At 38.9% G+C, this 19,235-nt stretch overlaps 1 protein-coding gene across 1 annotated transcript; it reads right to left on the bottom strand.

Moving 5' to 3' along the window:
• Nucleotides 1–369: 369 nt before the first annotated feature.
• On the bottom strand, nt 370–6,357 carry sgta (small glutamine rich tetratricopeptide repeat co-chaperone alpha). Its single transcript, XM_043251590.1, has 12 exons — nt 6,238–6,357; nt 5,508–5,653; nt 5,318–5,421; nt 4,952–5,033; nt 4,772–4,871; nt 4,484–4,588; nt 3,701–3,842; nt 3,548–3,610; nt 3,436–3,473; nt 2,337–2,525; nt 2,128–2,251; nt 370–973 (listed from the first exon to the last, which is right to left on the bottom strand). The coding sequence occupies exons 2-11, from the start codon at nt 5,605–5,607 to the stop codon at nt 2,140–2,142; spliced, it is 1,035 nt and encodes a 344-aa protein (XP_043107525.1). The 5' UTR covers nt 5,608–5,653; nt 6,238–6,357; the 3' UTR covers nt 370–973; nt 2,128–2,139.
• Nucleotides 6,358–19,235: the final 12,878 nt, after the last annotated feature.

Consider the following 19,235-nt stretch of genomic DNA (forward strand, 5'->3'; position numbering starts at 1 on the left):
ATGAAAAATGAGACACAGGAAATGCAAGTTCAACATTATTCAGCAATCACAAAAATTAAAAACACAAAAGTGTCATTTTTTCCTTGTTAGAAATGTATCAAAGGTCAGTAGCAAACGACATTGGCTAAAAAAAAAATGAAATTATATTTTTCTTAACATATTTAATTGTTGCAGGTCTGTATAATCTTCTGATTTTGCATGTTTTGAGGAATACTGAATCTGGCTTTGTGCATGCTATTACTAAAGTAACATCACAACGCCTCTGCACTTACTGATTTACTTGTAATGTACACTGTAGCTTGCTAGGTTTTGTGACACCTAGTGATGTTACAGATGACATGTTCATTTTAATATACCATCACGCATACATCGGTTCTCCAAAATGGACAAAAACATCCATTTCCTTTAATCCAAAAGTTCAGAACAAATTAAGAACCACACTTGTTAAGTAATGGTACCTTCTGACATATCGCACTGGTTGCAAGCAATAAGTGGTTGTGAAACATGAAACCTCAGCTGCAAAAACACAATTCCTATTCGAAATCTGACATTTAATTGTCAATGTTGAGTTTGCACATGTTCCTTGTCAACCCCTTTCAGTTCAGGCAGAGACTTATCATTGGACAAGTGAATCGCTGAGGTGTTACAGCAAATCTGCATTATATCCATGTAGCAGCGCTTCATTAATAGTCACAGTCCAGTAACATGGATTATTACTCGGGGAATATAGTGTTAACCCAGTGTGATATTTCATTAGATCAAACATTTGCTGAAGTCCAGTGCCCAATTATGATGTGTACGTGTGCACTGATGACCTCTTCCAACCGGCAAGGCGATGTGGGGCAGTGGGAACTCATGCGGTTTTTATAGATGAATAAATTCAGTCTCGTCCCTAGAGTTGGAGGAACAAGGTATATCTTAAAAAATAAAAAAGTAGCCCATCTTCCAAAGGTCCACCAGGTTGAGAATGAAACTGTGCACAAAACGAGAGAAGTAATCTTAAGTTATGAACAGATATTCTGTTTAAAATAAGCAGTTTTGAGCAGGTAAAGCTCAACCACAAAGTTTTTTTGTTTTTTTTTAAATATTAGGTTTAAATATGCAACTGAGGCACTGCGTAATTAATAATTATGCACAAACATGCATCCATTTCCAGAACATAAATCTGATTCTGAATATGATTTTTTTTTCACTACATGATTTTGTAGAAAATTTGAGGAAAAAAATATTATATAAACACATGAACAAACCACCTTCAGAATATAGATAATAAAACTCTAAAGATTGGATTATGATAGCGGTACTGAACACAATAAAAAAATAAAAATATTTTTGAAAAAAATGGCCTATAGGTGGAAGAGGCTATTTACACACAGTAAAAATAGCACATTTTCTTAGATGCTATTTACACTAAGTGCAAACAGCAATAAATTCTGTTTACACTAAGGGAAAATAGCAGTATTTTTAATAATATGCCATTAACACTAAAGTGTAAATAGCAATAGATTATATTTACATTGTTAAAACAGCAGGATGTTTGGCTATTTATACTACTTATTGCAAACAGTGGCAATTATCTGCACCTCAGTGTTCTAGTACACTATAAAACAGTATCCAAAAATAACTATAAATTACAATTCTAATACAAATTATTAAATGGATACCATCATATTATTAGGAAAATAATATAACACCCCATCCTAAGCCTACATGGTTTTCAACCTTTTGATTTTTTCTTCATTTTTATTGAAAATAAATACCTTTCCAGTAAGATAAGATTTGAAATTAATTTCAGCAAAAGACTGTGCTTTACCATCCATGCCGCTGGAACTTTGACAAGCATCTTTTGCAATGTTGACTAGCCCAATCACAACAAAAAGCAGGCTATTTGCACTAGTGAAAACAGAGAACCCCATAAAATGATGCATTGTTACCTAAATCTACATATGTAATCAGATAATGCGCAATATAAGCATTTTGAATGTTTACACTATTTTAAAACAAGATTATCAAGAGCCTAAAATCTCAAAATCAACTAGTGCAGTATATTTGCCTTTATTTCTGAAACCCATTTAAGCTATGTTCCGGTCTTTTCACAAAAAGAAATATTAGAGAGATTTGTGGTACCATAGGGCGGTGTCAGTGTTCGTCGTTGCCAGCACTACTTGGAGGTCGACTGCGCATTTGACTCCTCAGCTGCTCAATTAGCTCAGGGTTCTGCTGCTGCATTTGCTGTGCAAACTGCTGACCGCTGTGACAGAAAAACACGAGTTCAGCCCCTTTAAACATAACCTGAAATTTCCTCTTAGGAAGTAGAGCCAATGAAAACCACTTACGCCTGTATGAGGCCGGAGAGATCATTGGCACCACCACCTGCACCTCCTACACCTACACCTGCACCTACACCTGCAGCTGCAGCTCCTGCTCCACCTCCAGCCGCTGCTCCAGCTGTTGCTCCAGCTGTTGCTCCTGGCGAGGTGGCTGCCCCCATAGGGCCGTAAGCCCCAGACATCATACCTGACATCCTACATGGGCACAGAAACAGCTGATATACATTTCTGCTGAGAACACAAAGTCTTATGTCAAGTTGGAACAACTGCCCCGAAAGAGTGATGCATCGAAAATTTAGTTTCTTTACATAAAACCAGTGCAATTTCTATGTTTGTAGTCAAGTCCGTTTTTAATTTAAGAGTTGATTATTAAATACATATTTAATTAATTATACATTTTTTTTGTCGTTTCAGTTTTCTGGCCAAGTGCATCCTGTATGAATTGTTATTTTGGGTCTTCACTAGAAAAAAAAAAGTACTTCTTGAAAAGAAAACCTTATTAAATGTTTATGATCATTTTTACGGTTATTTCAAAAAGGTTGGTTTCAATCTGTATTCCTACCTGAAAATCTTTGCCCTGTAAACTAATGTAGTATGATGTGACCAACTAAGATACACAAAAACCTTAATATATCACAGAAACATTATAGAGATGACCACCGCAGACCCTCATGATTACATGTCAGGTTCAACCATTTTCTTAAATCAAGGCTGGACATTAAGCGTTAGTAACAATACAAAAATGTATTGTTTCGCAATATTTTTGAAGAGCCAATTTACTCCAAATTAATATTCTGATGAGTGTTGTTCTGGGGAATTTTTTGTCTCCGATTATGGTCATGAACGATATGAAATGATAGGTCTACCAGAGAAAAAAAAAAAAAAAGATTGGAGAAATGAGTGAACTCTTATTGCATGTGCTGTGAGTTTGGTGTGAGTATGGAAGCAAGTTCTTAAATTCCATAAAAAAATGTAATTAAAAGACATGATTATGATTTTTGGCCCAAGCCCTACATTTTTGATGGTTTACAACATTAAAGTTTTCAATGTATAATTTGCATATGATGTGTATAATAAAAGCTTTGCTTATGTTTTGTCTACTCACAGTTGCTGCACTTGAGGGTTGTTCATTAAATTAGACGCCTAAAGAGAGTGACAGTGAGTTAGTGAGAATAAGTAAGCATTAATGATGAACATACAGATTAGTTTCTACTGACCATGTTCATGAAACCAGGGTTACTCAGCAAACCGGCCAGGTCGACTCCACCCAAACCCCCTGCCTAACAAAGATAAACACATGGCCTTTAGCACAACTCTCTGTTTCCCACAGAGAGAAGAAAGCTCTTATCGTGGTGGTTCGGTGCGCTCACTGGGCTGGGCTGTCCCTCCTTCATCTTCTGTTCTGCTATTTGCAGGTTGGCTTTGTAAGTGTCGTTGTCGGGGTCCAACTCCAACGCTTTCTTGTAGTAGCTCACAGCCTCTGAGTATTTGTTCAAACTTGCAAGAGCAAGCCTAGTTTATGAGCAAAACATAAAAGAAAACTTATCCAATGCGGGGGTTTTTAAAAACTAATTTAAGAATTTTTAAAAAACCTTACGAACTGCACATACCAAAAATAATACAGTATGTCCATTCAGAACATATATCAACTACCTCATAAGCTTTTGCTTAATTAGACAAGCTGCAGCACAAGTTCAGTGAGGATTTAGTGTTGCTCAGAATCAACTTTGAGACACTTTATTGAGTAACCAAAATACCAATAATAACTACAACAAAAAAAGTATGCATAATGCATAAAATCTCTGAAATACACAAGGTCTCTCATTTTTAAACATATCTGCTTTGCTAGTTTCAACTGCTCATTAAAAGAGATCAGATATATGTCATGCATTTTTGCAGCCATCTACAACATTTTACAATATAAACATTGTTGCATAACGTAACAGGAGATATAAAAATACATGCATGTTCTACAGGCTTGCGCTTGGGCGACAGGGCTGCATTCAGACTTTGAAGCGCGCAGCGAGCACACACTTAAATCATAACCTTTCTAAAAAGTTTAAACGATTGGCATCCAGTAATTTATCTGTGCTTACAGAAATGCGCTGATTATGCTTAAACATTTTAAGGGGGAAAAATAAAATAAAAATTACCCCATCCGTCCATATGCTTTACTGTAGTTTGGATCGATTCCAATGGCTCTTTCACAGTCTTGCACAGCTCCAGCATAGTTCCCCAATTTGCTGTAGGCTGCAGCTCTAAAGATCATTTATCATTTAAATTTAATTTTCAAATAAGAAAACCAATTCTCCTTATATATATATATATATATATATATATATATATATATATATATATATATATATATATATATATATATATATATATAAACAGTTTTTTAAATATATTTATAAACCAGTTTTATGAAACTTTGCAAGTACCTGTTGCAAAAGTAGACAGCATTTTGAGGATTAAGCTGGATTGCTTTTGAGTAGAACTCAACAGCTGCACTAAAGTTCTCTACCTTCATCTGATCATTACCTGCAGATACAAACATGCAATACTTGGAGTGAGAAGGCCATAGGAAGCAACGTGAAATGGTAAAGGTGTGATGGTCCTACCATCTGTTTTAAGACACTCTGCCTCTGCTAACTGCTCCTCCGAAGGTGAACCACTGGATGAATTGGTCTTAGCTTGAGGTGTCTGCAACATATAACAATGTCTTAAGTCCATTCAATGCTATTAATAAACATTACAAAACGACATGGTTTAGATCTGGAGATTTCAATCTTTTAAATGCCATGGACCACTAGATTATATATTGCGAGGGACACCCGTCCTAAAATTTAGAAGACAGTCATCACAGTATTTACTTTAACAATAATGTTTTTATTTAAATAAAAAATTTTATTATTTGTCTTAGTTTACCATTATTTATTTTTTACACCCCTGACCCCAGTTTGTAAACCCCCCGGTTTAGATTTTACCTGTTTGGTTGCAGAGGCAAATATCTCTGGCAGAGGTTGACTGACTGCTAAACTCTGGTCCTCTACCGAGACGCCAAACGCTGTCTCCAGGCACTGGATGGCAACTAGATAAAAGAGGTAAATAAAAAAAGGGAATTACCAAACTGTGGCATAACAGTGTCCATCGCTGATTCTAGGACTAAGGTCTTACCTTCTAAGCTTTCTTGAGCATCTGATGACAGACTCCCAGAGGACAGCTGATCATGGAGAAACTGGATGATGGAGAATGCGAGACGCTTTGTGTCTGCCATTCTGTCTTGAGGCTTAAACCTCACCAAATAAATACGTAAAGGAAACCTATGAGACAGGGACATGTGGTATTATCACCAAAGGCCATAAAATAGGCAAAACTGTTTGTTAATGGTTCCCAAAACAGAAAAATCTCAGTTTGGTACGAATGACTTGAAGCAGAATTCGAATGTTACAATGTATTTATTCCATTTATTTACTGTTCTGGAGATAATACTTTCACTAAGCGCCCACAGTTATAAACTCAGTATCCAAGATTTAAACGCGAAAGAGCAGATTATGATAGACTTTTTCAAATAAAATTTCAGATAACTGTTGTGTAACCGTTACTGTGGAACAAGTGCCAACCCATGAATACGTTCGTGAAGTCAAAACAGTTATTATCAGGGATGGAACGTTCTAGTTCAAACTAGCCGTTAGCTGATGCTAACAGTTTACACTGGTTTACAACGGGAGTGCTAATTCTGTTAGCGTTAGCTACAGTTCGCTCATGTGATTTAGCCTAAATACAAAAGAGGATTTAACGAGGATTGAAAGTCAGCTAGTCGACATTTGCCGTTTTACTCTAAAAGCGTTTGTTGTGTTATCTGGTTCTACACGCTCTAAAAAAAGTGTGTTTAATTCACACTCACCAGTTGTCTCCCCTTAAAGATCTCTAGCCACTAGAGTGTGATGATTCCTGTGCGTGCGTGCGTGCGTGCGTGCTCGCTCACGGCTGTCGTAACGCGCATGACGTCACACGCCGGGTTCCCGTTGGGTTCGACTTAATTCGCTGCTTTTTTTAATCGTATTTATTTTATCTATCAAACACGTACTTTATTTGTACATTCTGACATTATGCAAAACATAATTGAATGAAACATAATTTGACAAGCTGATACCAGCATAGGCTATATGAAACCATATATGAAACCATATAGCCAAAAAATAATTTGGTCACCCTCCAGGATTTATTTATTTGTAAATGCAATTTAGTTGACAAATATCAGTTTTATCGGTGCTGTAAAATTATTTAATTGAAATAGTATGAACTCATATTAATTAACTCAAACTATAAAAAAAATTAAAAGTCTTAAAATACATTTTCTGTTGTGTATTTATAAATTACTCCTCCATTAACACGCAAATGTACCGTAGGCCTAAAACACAGATCAAGCTCTAACTATACAATGAACTTGGTGTATATTTATAAAGATAACACTAGAGGGCAGCACAGTTTTATCTCATCAGAAATGTACAGCATAAATGTGTCTTAATTTGATTCAAAACGCGTAGTCTTAGTGAAAGATTTGTATAGTCAAGTCAAGTCACCTTTATTTACTATATGGCGTTTTTAACCATTGTGTCCAAGCACTTTACAGTATCAAACAGGACAATTGTGTAAATGTAAAATTACAATATTAAACACAGGTAAAAGCATTTCATTATCAAATTGAGTGATGTCGTGGTCCAGCAAATAGTATCTGTGCAATCATAGTATTAAATAACTTATTATTATAGTTACTTACTTATTATAATAGTTCTTTTAGATTTTTGGACCTTTATGTAATAGATTTCTATTTATAAATGGCAAAACTGTTGATAACGCTGTTGATTTCTTTGAACTGAGTTATCTGTTAATACTGATAATATCATCTGAGAATGTCTTTGTTGTCATTATTGCCCCATAATGAGCATCAAAATGTTAAACAGCAATCAGCATGACTGCAGATTAGAATTTTCCATGAATATCCGATTTTATGATTAAATTAACAACAACGCAGCCACCCTGCTGTTCGCCTTCACCAAGCAAAGATCTGACTTTCCTTTTTCATCACAATGCCAAATTAAGAGAATTGCATTAAGAAAGAATCGGTCTGCTGAACATCAGTTTGTAATTAAGTCACTTCGACTGAAGTCGTATCATGTAAATATTTGAGTGTAAGTAAACGTTAGCAGTTCTACCCGTGTGTATAACACATCGCAAGTCTCCTCATGGCTCAGTCATGCGCATCATTTTCTGATACCTGGAGGATTTGTTTTGTTACTCCCTGAGAAGCTCGATATACTTAAAAAGGTAAAAGGCTTAAATCCTCTGCCACCCGTCAGCCATTTTCAGGCCAGAACCGAGCCACTGTTTATAGACTGTCACATACACTGTTAGTTAAAAAATTAGCTACTAAATCTGACTGGATTTAATCAAAAGGAGAAGTTAGTCCGGTCACCCAAGCTGCTCGGGAGCCAATGATGCTGAATGCACCGGGCTTCTATCTTGAATTTGATTCAAAAGAAGTTAAAAAATGATCATACTGTGAAGCGAAACGCTGCATGCTTGTAAGAAATAAATTCAGAATTTCCTTAAATTTTGCATGACACACAAATTCAAAATCTATAATGGTGCTTCCTCCAAAAACAAACATTAGCGGCGTTAACGAACGAGTCATTGCTTTAATAAGTAAATAACTCACTTTGTCAAATAACTCTCTTTACACCATGTACTTGCTTCACTATTTTTAGCACGTGCACTACCGTCTACAACTGCAGAAAGCATGGGCAGGCTTTGCAAATGTCATAAAACAGCAGCAGGAAGTGTGTGGGTTTTTAGGCGTCTAATACTAAAAGCAAGCTGGGCTTGTAAAGCAGGGGTGGGCCAGTGCATTCCCATCCCTAATCTCTTTGACAGCCTCATCTCTTGAGCGCACTATGTAGTGGAATCCAATAATTTGTGGGAGGTGTGAATGTTCCTTGAGACGTTTATCATCCTCACGAAGCTCACAGAGAGATCATAATGATAACAAAGCGCTTTTCACAGGAACCCATAGCTCATAACCCTTCTGTGGACTTGACAAGAGGCATGTTTCCTTGTAATTTCCTGTGAGAGTTTTATAGGCCAAGTTGGCTTCAAATAGATTTTCTCTTTCTAGTCAAGGTTTATTGCTCCCAGTTATGGTCGCCTGTCACTCTTAAGAAATCACACTCAGGCCATCCAAGATGAGTTTTTTTTTTTTTTTCTTCTGGACAGATCTGGAGAAATTTAGCATTACGTCACTCGCTCACCCTTTGCAGTGAATGGGTGCCGTCAGAATGAGTATCCCAATGTGACTCCGCTCCATCAGTTAACATCTTGTGAGGTGAAAAGATCTGCGTTTGTAAGAAAAAAATCGTCTCCTTAGAATTATAAGGTTCCATCTGCATTCTGAGCAGTTTTAGATATTGAGCTCCAAAGTTTTTCCGTTCCATAGACTCGTGTCGATTGCTTTCTAAAACAAAAGGCACAGCCTACAAAAGAAACATCACAATAAAAATATGAATAACTCCATTTTGAGTTAGAACCTTACAATTCCAAGGTGACGAAATTAATCATTAAACGTTTTAACTCTAAGGCCACAATATGAATCTGCAATCCATCATAATAATGCCCTAGTGAAAAAGTTCATATTTGTTAAGTCCACCAAAGTTAACTTAGATTACCTTTTCTTTTTCCTATTTTCCTTAATATACACCTATTTTCCTTATAATATAATATAATAATATAATATAAAGACATTAATCGATGATCTACAGTAATGTGGATTAATTTGGATGTTTGTATGCGTTCAAATGAGCGTTTCCATTCCTAAGCTGTGGTTAAACTTTGTGGTTAAGCTCCCCAAACAAATCACTGCATTCAAGTTGGTCTCGCGAATTTGACACATTGACCAACAGAAAACATGTTTGGTTAAGTGACTTCTGAGTTAAACCTTGTTTTGTCTGCTAAATTCTGCCAATATTTTTCTAATGTGGCCACACATTATAGATTGTCCTTCGCATGCCCATGTTGATATTTGTTGGGAGTCCAATTAGCCCAATGCAAACTGAAAAGATTCAATAAATACATCCATCTCTGACTTAATTGACTATGAATCAATTTCGAAGCAAAAATAGCAACAGCTATCCGACATGGATTTAATTTTTTCAATAAAGTGATTTATCTCTGGCAAGCAAGGCCTTACTATAGAAAGTTCATTCGTATATTAATGATTCATAACCTCAGATATTAAAAGGAACACTCCACTTTTGCAAATGGCTAATTGCACACTATGTACACTATATGCTAAATACCTATTCTTAATTAAAAGAAAAAGTAGATTTTGAAATAAGCAAGTTTTGTCTTTGTTTTGTTTAAATTTATATACTTTATATATTTACATATTTCACATCAAAACAAAACTGTCTTTTTTTTAAAATAATAAATAACAAATAATAGCAAAAATATAATTTTACAGACTAAAAAAACAAAAACTTTTTAAATTATTGTCAAGAGTATTTGTTTGCTAGATTAATCCAACTACAGAGCAAAATCGGCATTTCATTTTGTTTGCACTCAGTAGATCTCAAAAGAACAATTCTGCCTTTTTTATTTCAGTTTTTGTTTCCTTTTATGACAAGAAAGCTCACGGGGGAACGTTTTTTTCAGTTGCTGCCAAACCTAATGGTTTTTGGCAGACATATTACTCTCTGCTGACTATTGCTACAAATACTGGTCTTCGATTTAATTTAGTTCCTTTTAATGTGGTCCATCATAGTGTTTCAAAGCAGTCTACCAGTTCGGTTCCTAGAGGAATTACTAGTATTTTATAATCTCTACCTAAAAATGATTATTTTTGCATTAAATCAAGATAACACACTTTAGTTCATTTAACAAAACACAAAGAATGCGGTATGTCGAATGTTGTAATTAAGTTTCATACTAATGTTAAAAAGACTGTAATAAGCTTATGAAAGGTATATAAAGAGTTGTGTGTGTCACAAAACTCTATTCTACTTCAAGGTTTTTAAAATATCTAATACCAGGCATCTCATACCTCATAAACCTTTTTAGACTAAACAAATAGATGAACTTTGACCTGAATCCACTGTGGAAGCAGCTAAAAGGATGGAGCAGGCTGCTATGATGGACTGCTTTGCAGTGTTTAAAAAAGGAAACAATTACTATTGTTCAAAGGCCCATCGTGCACAAATGAAGGTGAACACTATTCAGACTCTTTTTAACAATGATTAAAGCCATGCTGATCTCTTATAAATAATTTATAGCATTCTTTCATCAACGAAGTGTTACTGACATAGTCTGCCGAGCACTTCGTTTTTGTTCTGTTGTTAAAGAGGGCATAAAAACGGTGTCCTTTCTTCCCTATTGTGATGGAGGCTACATCTGAGTGAAATGGCGTCTTGAACGGGAGAAAAAAAAATGGGTCAGAATTTATTGTATTGTTGTCATTCGCTAATTGCTTCACAGTTGTCGGTCAATTTGCTGCCAGTCAATTCTGATTTCACGGTGAATGGGACTTTAATGTTTTTTTGAAAGAACAAAAATTAGAGCATCATCTGAGACGGAACGCTTTGACAAGGTCAGAGAGGTCAAAGCAGAGGGCAAGGCCATTTTACAAATATTTTCTGCCAACAGCTTTGCTCTTGAGATGATGACGATAAAAACAATACTGATGGGAGAGATTCAAAAAGGTGCGTACCTCGCCCTGCTGTGTTTGTGTTAAAGAGAAGAACAATGCAGCAAATCATTCAGCTTGTACTGGAGAGATTTGCTGTTTTTATGGTCTGGCTGTCAAGTTATGTGGGATTTGTAGTCTCAATGTCTGCCTCAACTTGAAAAAAAGGCTTCGATCAACTTTGGAAGGGGCGAGGATTAACTCAAAGCATGAGATTCTTCATCACTGAAACAATTTATTTTCTGCAACAATTCGATCATCATTTGCTCATTTTCAGTGTTTTCCCAGATGCTTAGCATTAGATGTTTATTCTCAGATGCTTAGCTTAATAACCTATACAAACAAACAAACCATACACGAACATGATTGTATGAGTCACTACACATAGCATCATTTAAGATCATTTAAGCATTTAAACAACATTACTGGAATATTCACAGGTTAGATTTTAACATAGTATGCCTACGTTGTATATAGCGTACATTGTGGCTTTTCCCGGTTGTCCTTGAACAAACTCAAGCTGCTTATACCAAACAGAATTTGCACTTCTCTTCTTTGGTTTTTCAACCAGTAATAGCTTGGGTAGGAATGGAGAAAAAACTGGAGAAGCACATCCACAAACACTCTCTGCACACTGATAATTACACACCTGATCCATGTGACATCATGTGCAGTTCCGCTGACCAATCAGCTTCCTTGCTCTTTGTTTGCGCTCACAACCAATAGTTTCACTTTTTTTTCCTTTCAGATCTTAAACCTCATTTTATCTGACAGATTTGTGTCTTTTTTTTGCACAGTGATGAAATATATATTTTATTTTCCTTAATTGCATTTGGTTTAACACCTTCCACTTGAGCTCCTGGTCACATAGCTAAAAATGTATGTCTTTATTGCTCTTCAATGGGAATCAAACAACCAAGCGTCTAACATTCCCATGAAGAATCGTAGCTGGAATCTCGCATGGCTAATTGTGCAATACAACCTGCTGGTTGGTCACCGATGTTTACTCTGGTGATTGCATACTCTCCTATTTCCTCACTCTGATCATCTCTCCATAGAAACTTATGTAGATGCATTTCTCTCTCCTCCAGCCATACAGAGTTATACCTAGACCCAGCATAAACTCCTCTCCTGAACCTCAGAAGGACAGCTCTGATGGGATTGAGAACATCTGGGCCTTTCAGAAAAAGATCATTCATTCAGCTGTTACCATATTAGGCGCACTGGAGTAGTAACTGAGTGAGGATTTGGTGCAATCAAATGGCTCACATACCATACAGGTCCGTTCCAGCAATTAATTACATCTTCAGTAAGCTTGATTGCTGCTTCTTGCTCCACCATTTCATGAACTTGAGCTGCATTAGCAACTTGCCACTCTGATTCCCATAACAAAAAAGCTCACGGGCTCTTTCTTTATATAGATATAGATATATTATATTATATAGATATAGATAGACTTCTTTGAAGAAGGGGCCTGGTTTTGTCTGTGTTTTTCTGTAGTTTTCGCCTAATGTGTCATAATTTGATTCGTGAAATAAGTCATTACTCTATACTCTGCTTGTTTCTATTAGCTGTCCAGTCTCACCAGATTGTGGACGTGTTAATGTGTAGGGTTTCCCTGTCATTTGTATTGTTAAAACATATCGGACTCTTCTTTGTCACCTTGCCTTCCTGTGGATTAATATACATGCCAATTCACGACAGAAGTCTAGACCAAAACCAAAGTATAGTGGTTTTATACACTATTTAATATACATTTGTTTGATTTTGAGTTCAGTGCAGCGGAGCAGGGGGAGTACTCCCTTGAGGACCATAAATGGGATTTTTTGGACCTTGCACTCATTTCCCAGATGACTGCCTGACGACATTTTATTACATAGGAAGGCTAAATTATGTGAGGAAGGTCCTTGAGGGAGCCTTGTTGCTTTTGTCAAGCGGGTGCTTTTGACCAATGATTCACCACTTCAATGCCAATGAGAGACTCATCAGCAAAACTCCCAAACCAGTGAAACCCACCCAAGAACCTCACCCATCCTCTGTCCTTCTCTCAATCCCTAGTCAATTATCTCTCTATCCGTTTCTTCATTCTCTGCCAGCTGCAACTTGTGTCACGCCAGTCCATCACCTCTTCGCCCTTCTTCCCACGGCTTTTCGTCTTTGAGAGAATTAATTCTCTATTACTGTGTGTGTGTGAGCAAGGTATGACAATTGTTCTAGTCCTTTTCGCCCTGCAGGTATAGTTTCAGGTTACTCTACTAACTCTGTAGTCTTTCATTCCTTATATAGACTTGCTTTGTCTCTAGTCTGCTAGTTTTGTGAATCTTCAACCCATATATGGAGTTGTCTTTTGTGCTCTCCGTAGTGGGCAGTTGAGGCATGTCCAGCTATGCAATAGAGGTCAACGCCCCATAAGGGCTATATAAGCTGATGGTTTACTCTCTGTGTTAAGCTGCATTCTGAATAAACCAGATTTGATTTCACTCGTGTGGTTTGTTTCGACTGCTGCTTCCAGGCGCCTGAATTTGTTCTGTACTGCTGATGAACGGACACAGGGGACGCATACACTGAAGAAGAGAAGTTCTTACAGTTCTGGGGCTTGTCCGGGATACATCTGACCAGGTAAGAGAAAGTATAGTTTCACTACCTGAGTAGATGTATCCGCGTAAGTCAATTGTATCGTGTTTGATTAAATTCAGACTAGATTGACTTGTTATAGTACGTGTCCGAGTCATCAGTGGTCAGAATGGGACAAACATATCCTAAACCTGAACCCTCTGAAACACCCAAAGCATGGATGGAGATGCAGTTCCATATCTTGATAATTTGGCGGGATGGACAGCGGGTACCCAGTGGCGAGATTATCCGCGTGAGGGCACTTTCGACCCAAGTCATATGAAAACAGTTTACAATTTAGTATATGGAGGTGAGGGCGACCCTGATTGGGATTATATTATATGAGAGGAGGATATGACGTGTGGTATAAAATGGCAGAGGTTTGGAGGAAAAGACGAACGCGTATGTTCCAAAAGCAGTTTTAAAAACTGTACCAAAACCAAAGAAAATGATAAAGACAAACCATTGACAATGTCTAAACTGTGTGACGAGAAACCGCCGCCTTATGTTAATCAGATGCTCGCGCCACTGTCAATTAGTTGGGGCTGATTATAGATTCATTCTGCATAGCAAATTAGGCGCAGCCTACGATGAGAACGCTGTAATTAAGGCAGTACCTGTTCTCGCACCGAAATTTGACGTAGTTAGCGCGAGGATTTAACAGAAGGAATCGGGAAGGAAAGACCAGCAGGAAAAGGACAGTTATTGAATTTGCATGGCGTGATGATCCGGAAGAAATGATGAGCCAACTGAGTGTACAATTAAAAAGTATCTTTTGGATTTGAAATCTTCCAACCGTGATCTGTCACAAGTCACTAACTGTAAACAGGGCAAGGATGAGACTGTTGCATGTTTTTTCACCCGTTTTTCGGACGTGTGGAAGGTTGTGGGCGGACTGGAGCTGGACATTAATGAGCCCAACCCGATGTTCATATCTACCTTTATGTCCAACTGCCTTCCAACCCACAAGGATGTTCTGAAGTACCATCTGTGTGACAGACATAACCTGAAGGTTAAAGATGCGGGGGTCAAAATCAGAACTTTAGAGAGTGATGGTATGTTCCCTGAGGTAGGAAAACGCAACGTTGTATGTGTGTCTGTAGCTGGTGGCTATGCACCAGGTACACAAGGAGGATTTAAGAAGGGCAGAAAGCCAGGAAGATGTAATTATTGTAACAAGCCTGGGCATTGGGCTAGAGAATGTAACAAGCGCAGGGCCGATGAGCAGGCAAGGGCGGGGCAACCCCGGCCCCCGAGAGGGTCCCCACAGATGTATGCACAGATGTATGCACAGCCTAGCAGTCAGCAGCAACAGTCTCAGGCTCCTTACCAACCTAGAGGCTCGGCGCGCAGCAGCCTGTCTACCGTCCTCAAGAATAGGGCAGCCCACAGAGTTCTGACCCCACTGAAGTTGTAAATTCGCACTTTTATCTCTTTGTTTTGCTTCCCCCACAGGGCGTGACTTGCCACTCATTGAGTTACATGTGAATGGGCAAACGTACCCCTTTCTGTTGGATACTGGGGCTACGTTGTCTTCTTTGGGGTCTATGTATAATGGGCCTATATCATCATCATCTGTTAGCTCTGTGGGAATCGATGGGGTGCCCTTCAGGAGTCCTATGACTCCTCCCTTTGTTGTCTTTTGTGTGGATGATCCAAATTGTAAATTTAAGCATCGTTTTGTGTTCATGGCTGACTCTCCTTTTAATTTGCTTGGTAGAGACTTGATGTCCAAACTGTGTTTGTCTCTATCCTTTGCAGGGTCACAGCTTGTGGTTGAAACTACTTCCTCTCCCTCAGCGCCCTTGGTTGCTGTCCAAGGCCTTATAGTTCCTCATAATGTTTCTTGTGTTCACAGCAGCGGCCCTGACTGTCCTTCCCTTACAGCTCTCCCTGACTCGCTATGGGCCTTACACAAGGATGATGTTGGCCTCGTGTCCTGTGTACCATACGAAGACTTAATACAGGCCTGTCGTCTTCCTAGTTTGTTGTCCATCATCAAAACTAAGGGCCATTCTGTCCTTGATACCCTTGAGGCTAGAGGTAACACTTTAGCTGACCATGCAGCCAAAACTGCTGCAGCATCTGGATTGATGCCATCATGGTTGTCTGTCTCTGCTGTTTCTACATCTGTTATGACTAGTAATATGTTACCTGACATAGATATTTGTGCTATACAGGCGGCTGCTACAGAAGCGGATGTGGCATTTTGGATCTCTGAGGAGCGTCAAAGAATAACGACGGTATTTTGGTTGACTCTTCCGGCCGTGTGTGTGTGCCAGCCTCCTGTGCCCGTTCTTGGTAAGAGAGTTTCATGGTGTCACACACACGCGGCCGAAGAGGGTATTGGATGAAATGACCAATTTTTGTGCATCCAACATTTAGCCACATATGTTAATTCCACTTTAGACAGGTGCATGGTTTGTGCTATGAATAATTGTTCTAAACCTTTGGCGTCGCATCAACAGCTCCCTCTGCCAGAGGGCCCATTGCAACAATGGCAAGTAGATTTCACACATCTACCTAAGAGGGGCCCATACAAATACCTATTGGTGTTTGTGGACAAATTTTCTAGATGGGTGGAGCGTTTCCATGCCCAAAGGAAGAGCGCCCCACTGTGGTACGATATCTACTCAAAGAAATAATTCCTAGATATGATATACCACTCGCCATAGACTCTGATAAGGGCCCTGCCTTTGTGTCTAAAGTACTAATGAACCTAATGAAAGAATTGCAGATCACGTGGAGACACCACATTCCATATCATCCTCAATCATCTGGTATAGTCGAAAAGGGCAAATCGTACTATCAAAGATAAATTCACGAAAAGCAATGCAAACGGTCGGTACCAAGACTGGACCTCACTGCTACCCGTTGTCCTGGCAGAAATGAGAATGTCACCCCATAAGGGTCTCAAAGGTCTATCACCATATGAGATGGTGATGGGACGCCTTTCCCGCGCCTTGGAGAAAGGGAGGGTGTGTTTTGGGAGATGGGGATGTGATGTCCATATGAGTGAATATGTGCAGTTACTGATTGAAGCTCTCCACAAGAATTGGAGCAAAATGCATTCGAGTTCAGCACCTATGCCAATTGACATGACACACCCTTTTCAAGTGGGTGACACAGTATTAGTGAAACAATTCTTAAAAATGGGAGACCCATTGGACAAAACAAAATATAGTGCTCCTACCAAAATTGTTGCTGTAACTCGAACCCCCGTACTAACTGATTCTTTTCCACAGTGGATCCATGCAACCAGGCGGAAAATGCATCACTCAGCAGTATGAATGTCTAATAGTTTTCTGACCAGATTGTTATTAGCCGTCCAACACCTGAACAAGGGGCCACTCTTGTAGGATCATTGATCACTACTGTCACGGGACGGAGGGGCTGGGACGGTGCGCATTACTGGACTGACGACCTGACGACTTCTTACGTAGATTGGTTGCTATTGCACAACAGAGGAGCTGAACACGCAGCGCTGTTGCTGACATAGAAACTGACTGCACATATCCTTTGATTATATTATTTAATTATTATTTGATCAGAATGCAGCTTCTGTTAGTATTCATGATTTTTGTATCATTACAATGTGTGAACTGTGTTTTACCTACTGATAATTTGTTCTGGCAATATGCCAATTGGACAGCTAGACATCACACCAATGAGTCATGTTATGTATGTCAGCAAATCATGTCATCAACTGTATCAGTGTCCATGCCTGTCATGCCTCAAAACAATATAACAACTGTATGTAGATTGCTTAATAGCTGGAAGCCTGCCGTTAACTGTGATGGGTGGAGCGGCTCAATGACATCAACAGAGGTTCCTTTCCTGAAGGAACATCTTGGGATAAGGCCAATGTTTCAGAGTTATCTTACCCTGTTCAGATATTCCAGCATACCTCACAGCATAAGAAACAGTACCACAGGTTGAAGAGATCTGTAGCTGATGAAGTCCCTGAGGAACATCAACTCTCAACTAAATGGCACCGGTTCTGGACCTCTTTGGTGCCCACGTATGGTGTCAGTGATCTGTGGCATCAGACCAAGTTCTGCACTACCGTCTGGCTAAATTTGTTAATGACACCACAATTGGATTAGACGGAGCGCGGAGGGAGCTGGGTGCTCTGCGTCTGATGACCACACAGAATCGACTAGCCCTGGACATGTTGCTAGCAAAAGAAGGCGGAGTATGTGCTCTGGTTGGTGACCAGTGTTGTACGTACGTCCCAACTGAGGACGAACCTGCTGGTGCTGTGGGCCATGCTGTGAAGGAAATGAAAAAGGTTGCAGAAGACTTGTATGATGATGAACAAAAGATACAGGACTGGGGGTGGGGTATTTTACATCACCTGTTTGGCTGGATGACTCCTTTCTTTACTATGCTTGTACCAATTTTAATAATCGGTTTTGCTGTATGTGTTTTTGGACCATGCATTATGAGATGTTTGATGGATCGTGTGTATGCCACAATTGACAGTATGACAGGTCCTCGTTATACTCCGATGGCCAGAAATTAGGCTCTTCAGCCTAAAAGAGGGGACTGAGAGAATTAATTCTCTATTACTGTGTGTGTGTGAGCAAGGTATGACAATTGTTCTAGTCCCTTTTCGCCCTGCAGGTATAGTTTCAGGTTACTCTACTAACTCTGTAGTCTTTCATTCCTTATATAGACTTGCTTTGTCTCTAGTCTGCTAGTTTTGTGAATCTTCAACCCATATATGGAGTTGTCTTTTGTGCTCTCCGTAGTGGGCAGTTGAGGCATGTCCAGCTATGCAATAGAGGTCAACGCCCCATAAGGGCTATATAAGCTGATGGTTTACTCTCTGTGTTAAGCTGCATTCTGAATAAACCAGATTTGATTTCACTCGTGTGGTTTGTTTCGACTGCTGCTTCCAGGCGCCTGAATTTGTTCTGTACTGCTGATGAACGGACACAGGGGACGCATACACTGAAGAAGAGAAGTTCTTACAGTCTTAAGCCTCCGTTGCTCCAGCTCCACCATGGTCAGCACCACAAGCAAGAGCATTCGGTCAGATTACCTCATGTCTCATTCAACGGTGAGAAAACATTACAGTACAAAGCACATAATACTATAATGATAATAATGCCTTCCATCCTCGCTTGATCATTATGCAATCGTATAATGGAATGTGCTGATGACGTATTGTGTCTGTGCAAACAGATCGTAGCGCTCAGACCAAAAGATATGATAGGACGAGCAATTTGTGACCCTGGACCACAAAATCAGTTGCTAGTCACTTGCTAATTGTAGCAATATCCAAAAATACACTGTATGATTTTCTTTTATGCAAAAAAATCATTATTTGATTATATTTGAACATTTCCATTTTATGTAGTATGGAAGTAGCCATATTCGGACACAGCATCGGTTTCTATTTCTGCAGTCTTGAACTCGGTAGACATGTTCACTAATATCTCACTAAAATCTTGTTGTTCCTCAAAGCTGCATCATAAATCTTGTGCCTGGCTGTGACTATGTAAAGCCACATTGCTGCTTTCATTGTTTACAAATTGCTTGTCGTGGGA

This window comes from Puntigrus tetrazona, chromosome 11 (assembly GCF_018831695.1).
Source record: "Puntigrus tetrazona isolate hp1 chromosome 11, ASM1883169v1, whole genome shotgun sequence".
Classification (NCBI taxonomy): Eukaryota; Metazoa; Chordata; class Actinopteri; order Cypriniformes; family Cyprinidae; genus Puntigrus; species Puntigrus tetrazona.

Bases quoted from the DNA above. Each gene is read 5' to 3' on its own strand.
- sgta (XM_043251590.1), bottom strand. From the start codon at position 5,607: ATGGCAGACACAAAGCGTCTCGCATTCTCCATCATCCAGTTTCTCCAT. The intron at 3,611-3,700 runs GTGAGCGCACCG...TATCTTTGTTAG, and splicing joins AGGAGGGACAGCCCAGCCCA to GCAGGGGGTTTGGGTGGAGT. The intron at 2,526-3,435 runs GTGAGTAGACAA...GTGCCCATGTAG, and splicing joins AACCCTCAAGTGCAGCAACT to GATGTCAGGTATGATGTCTG.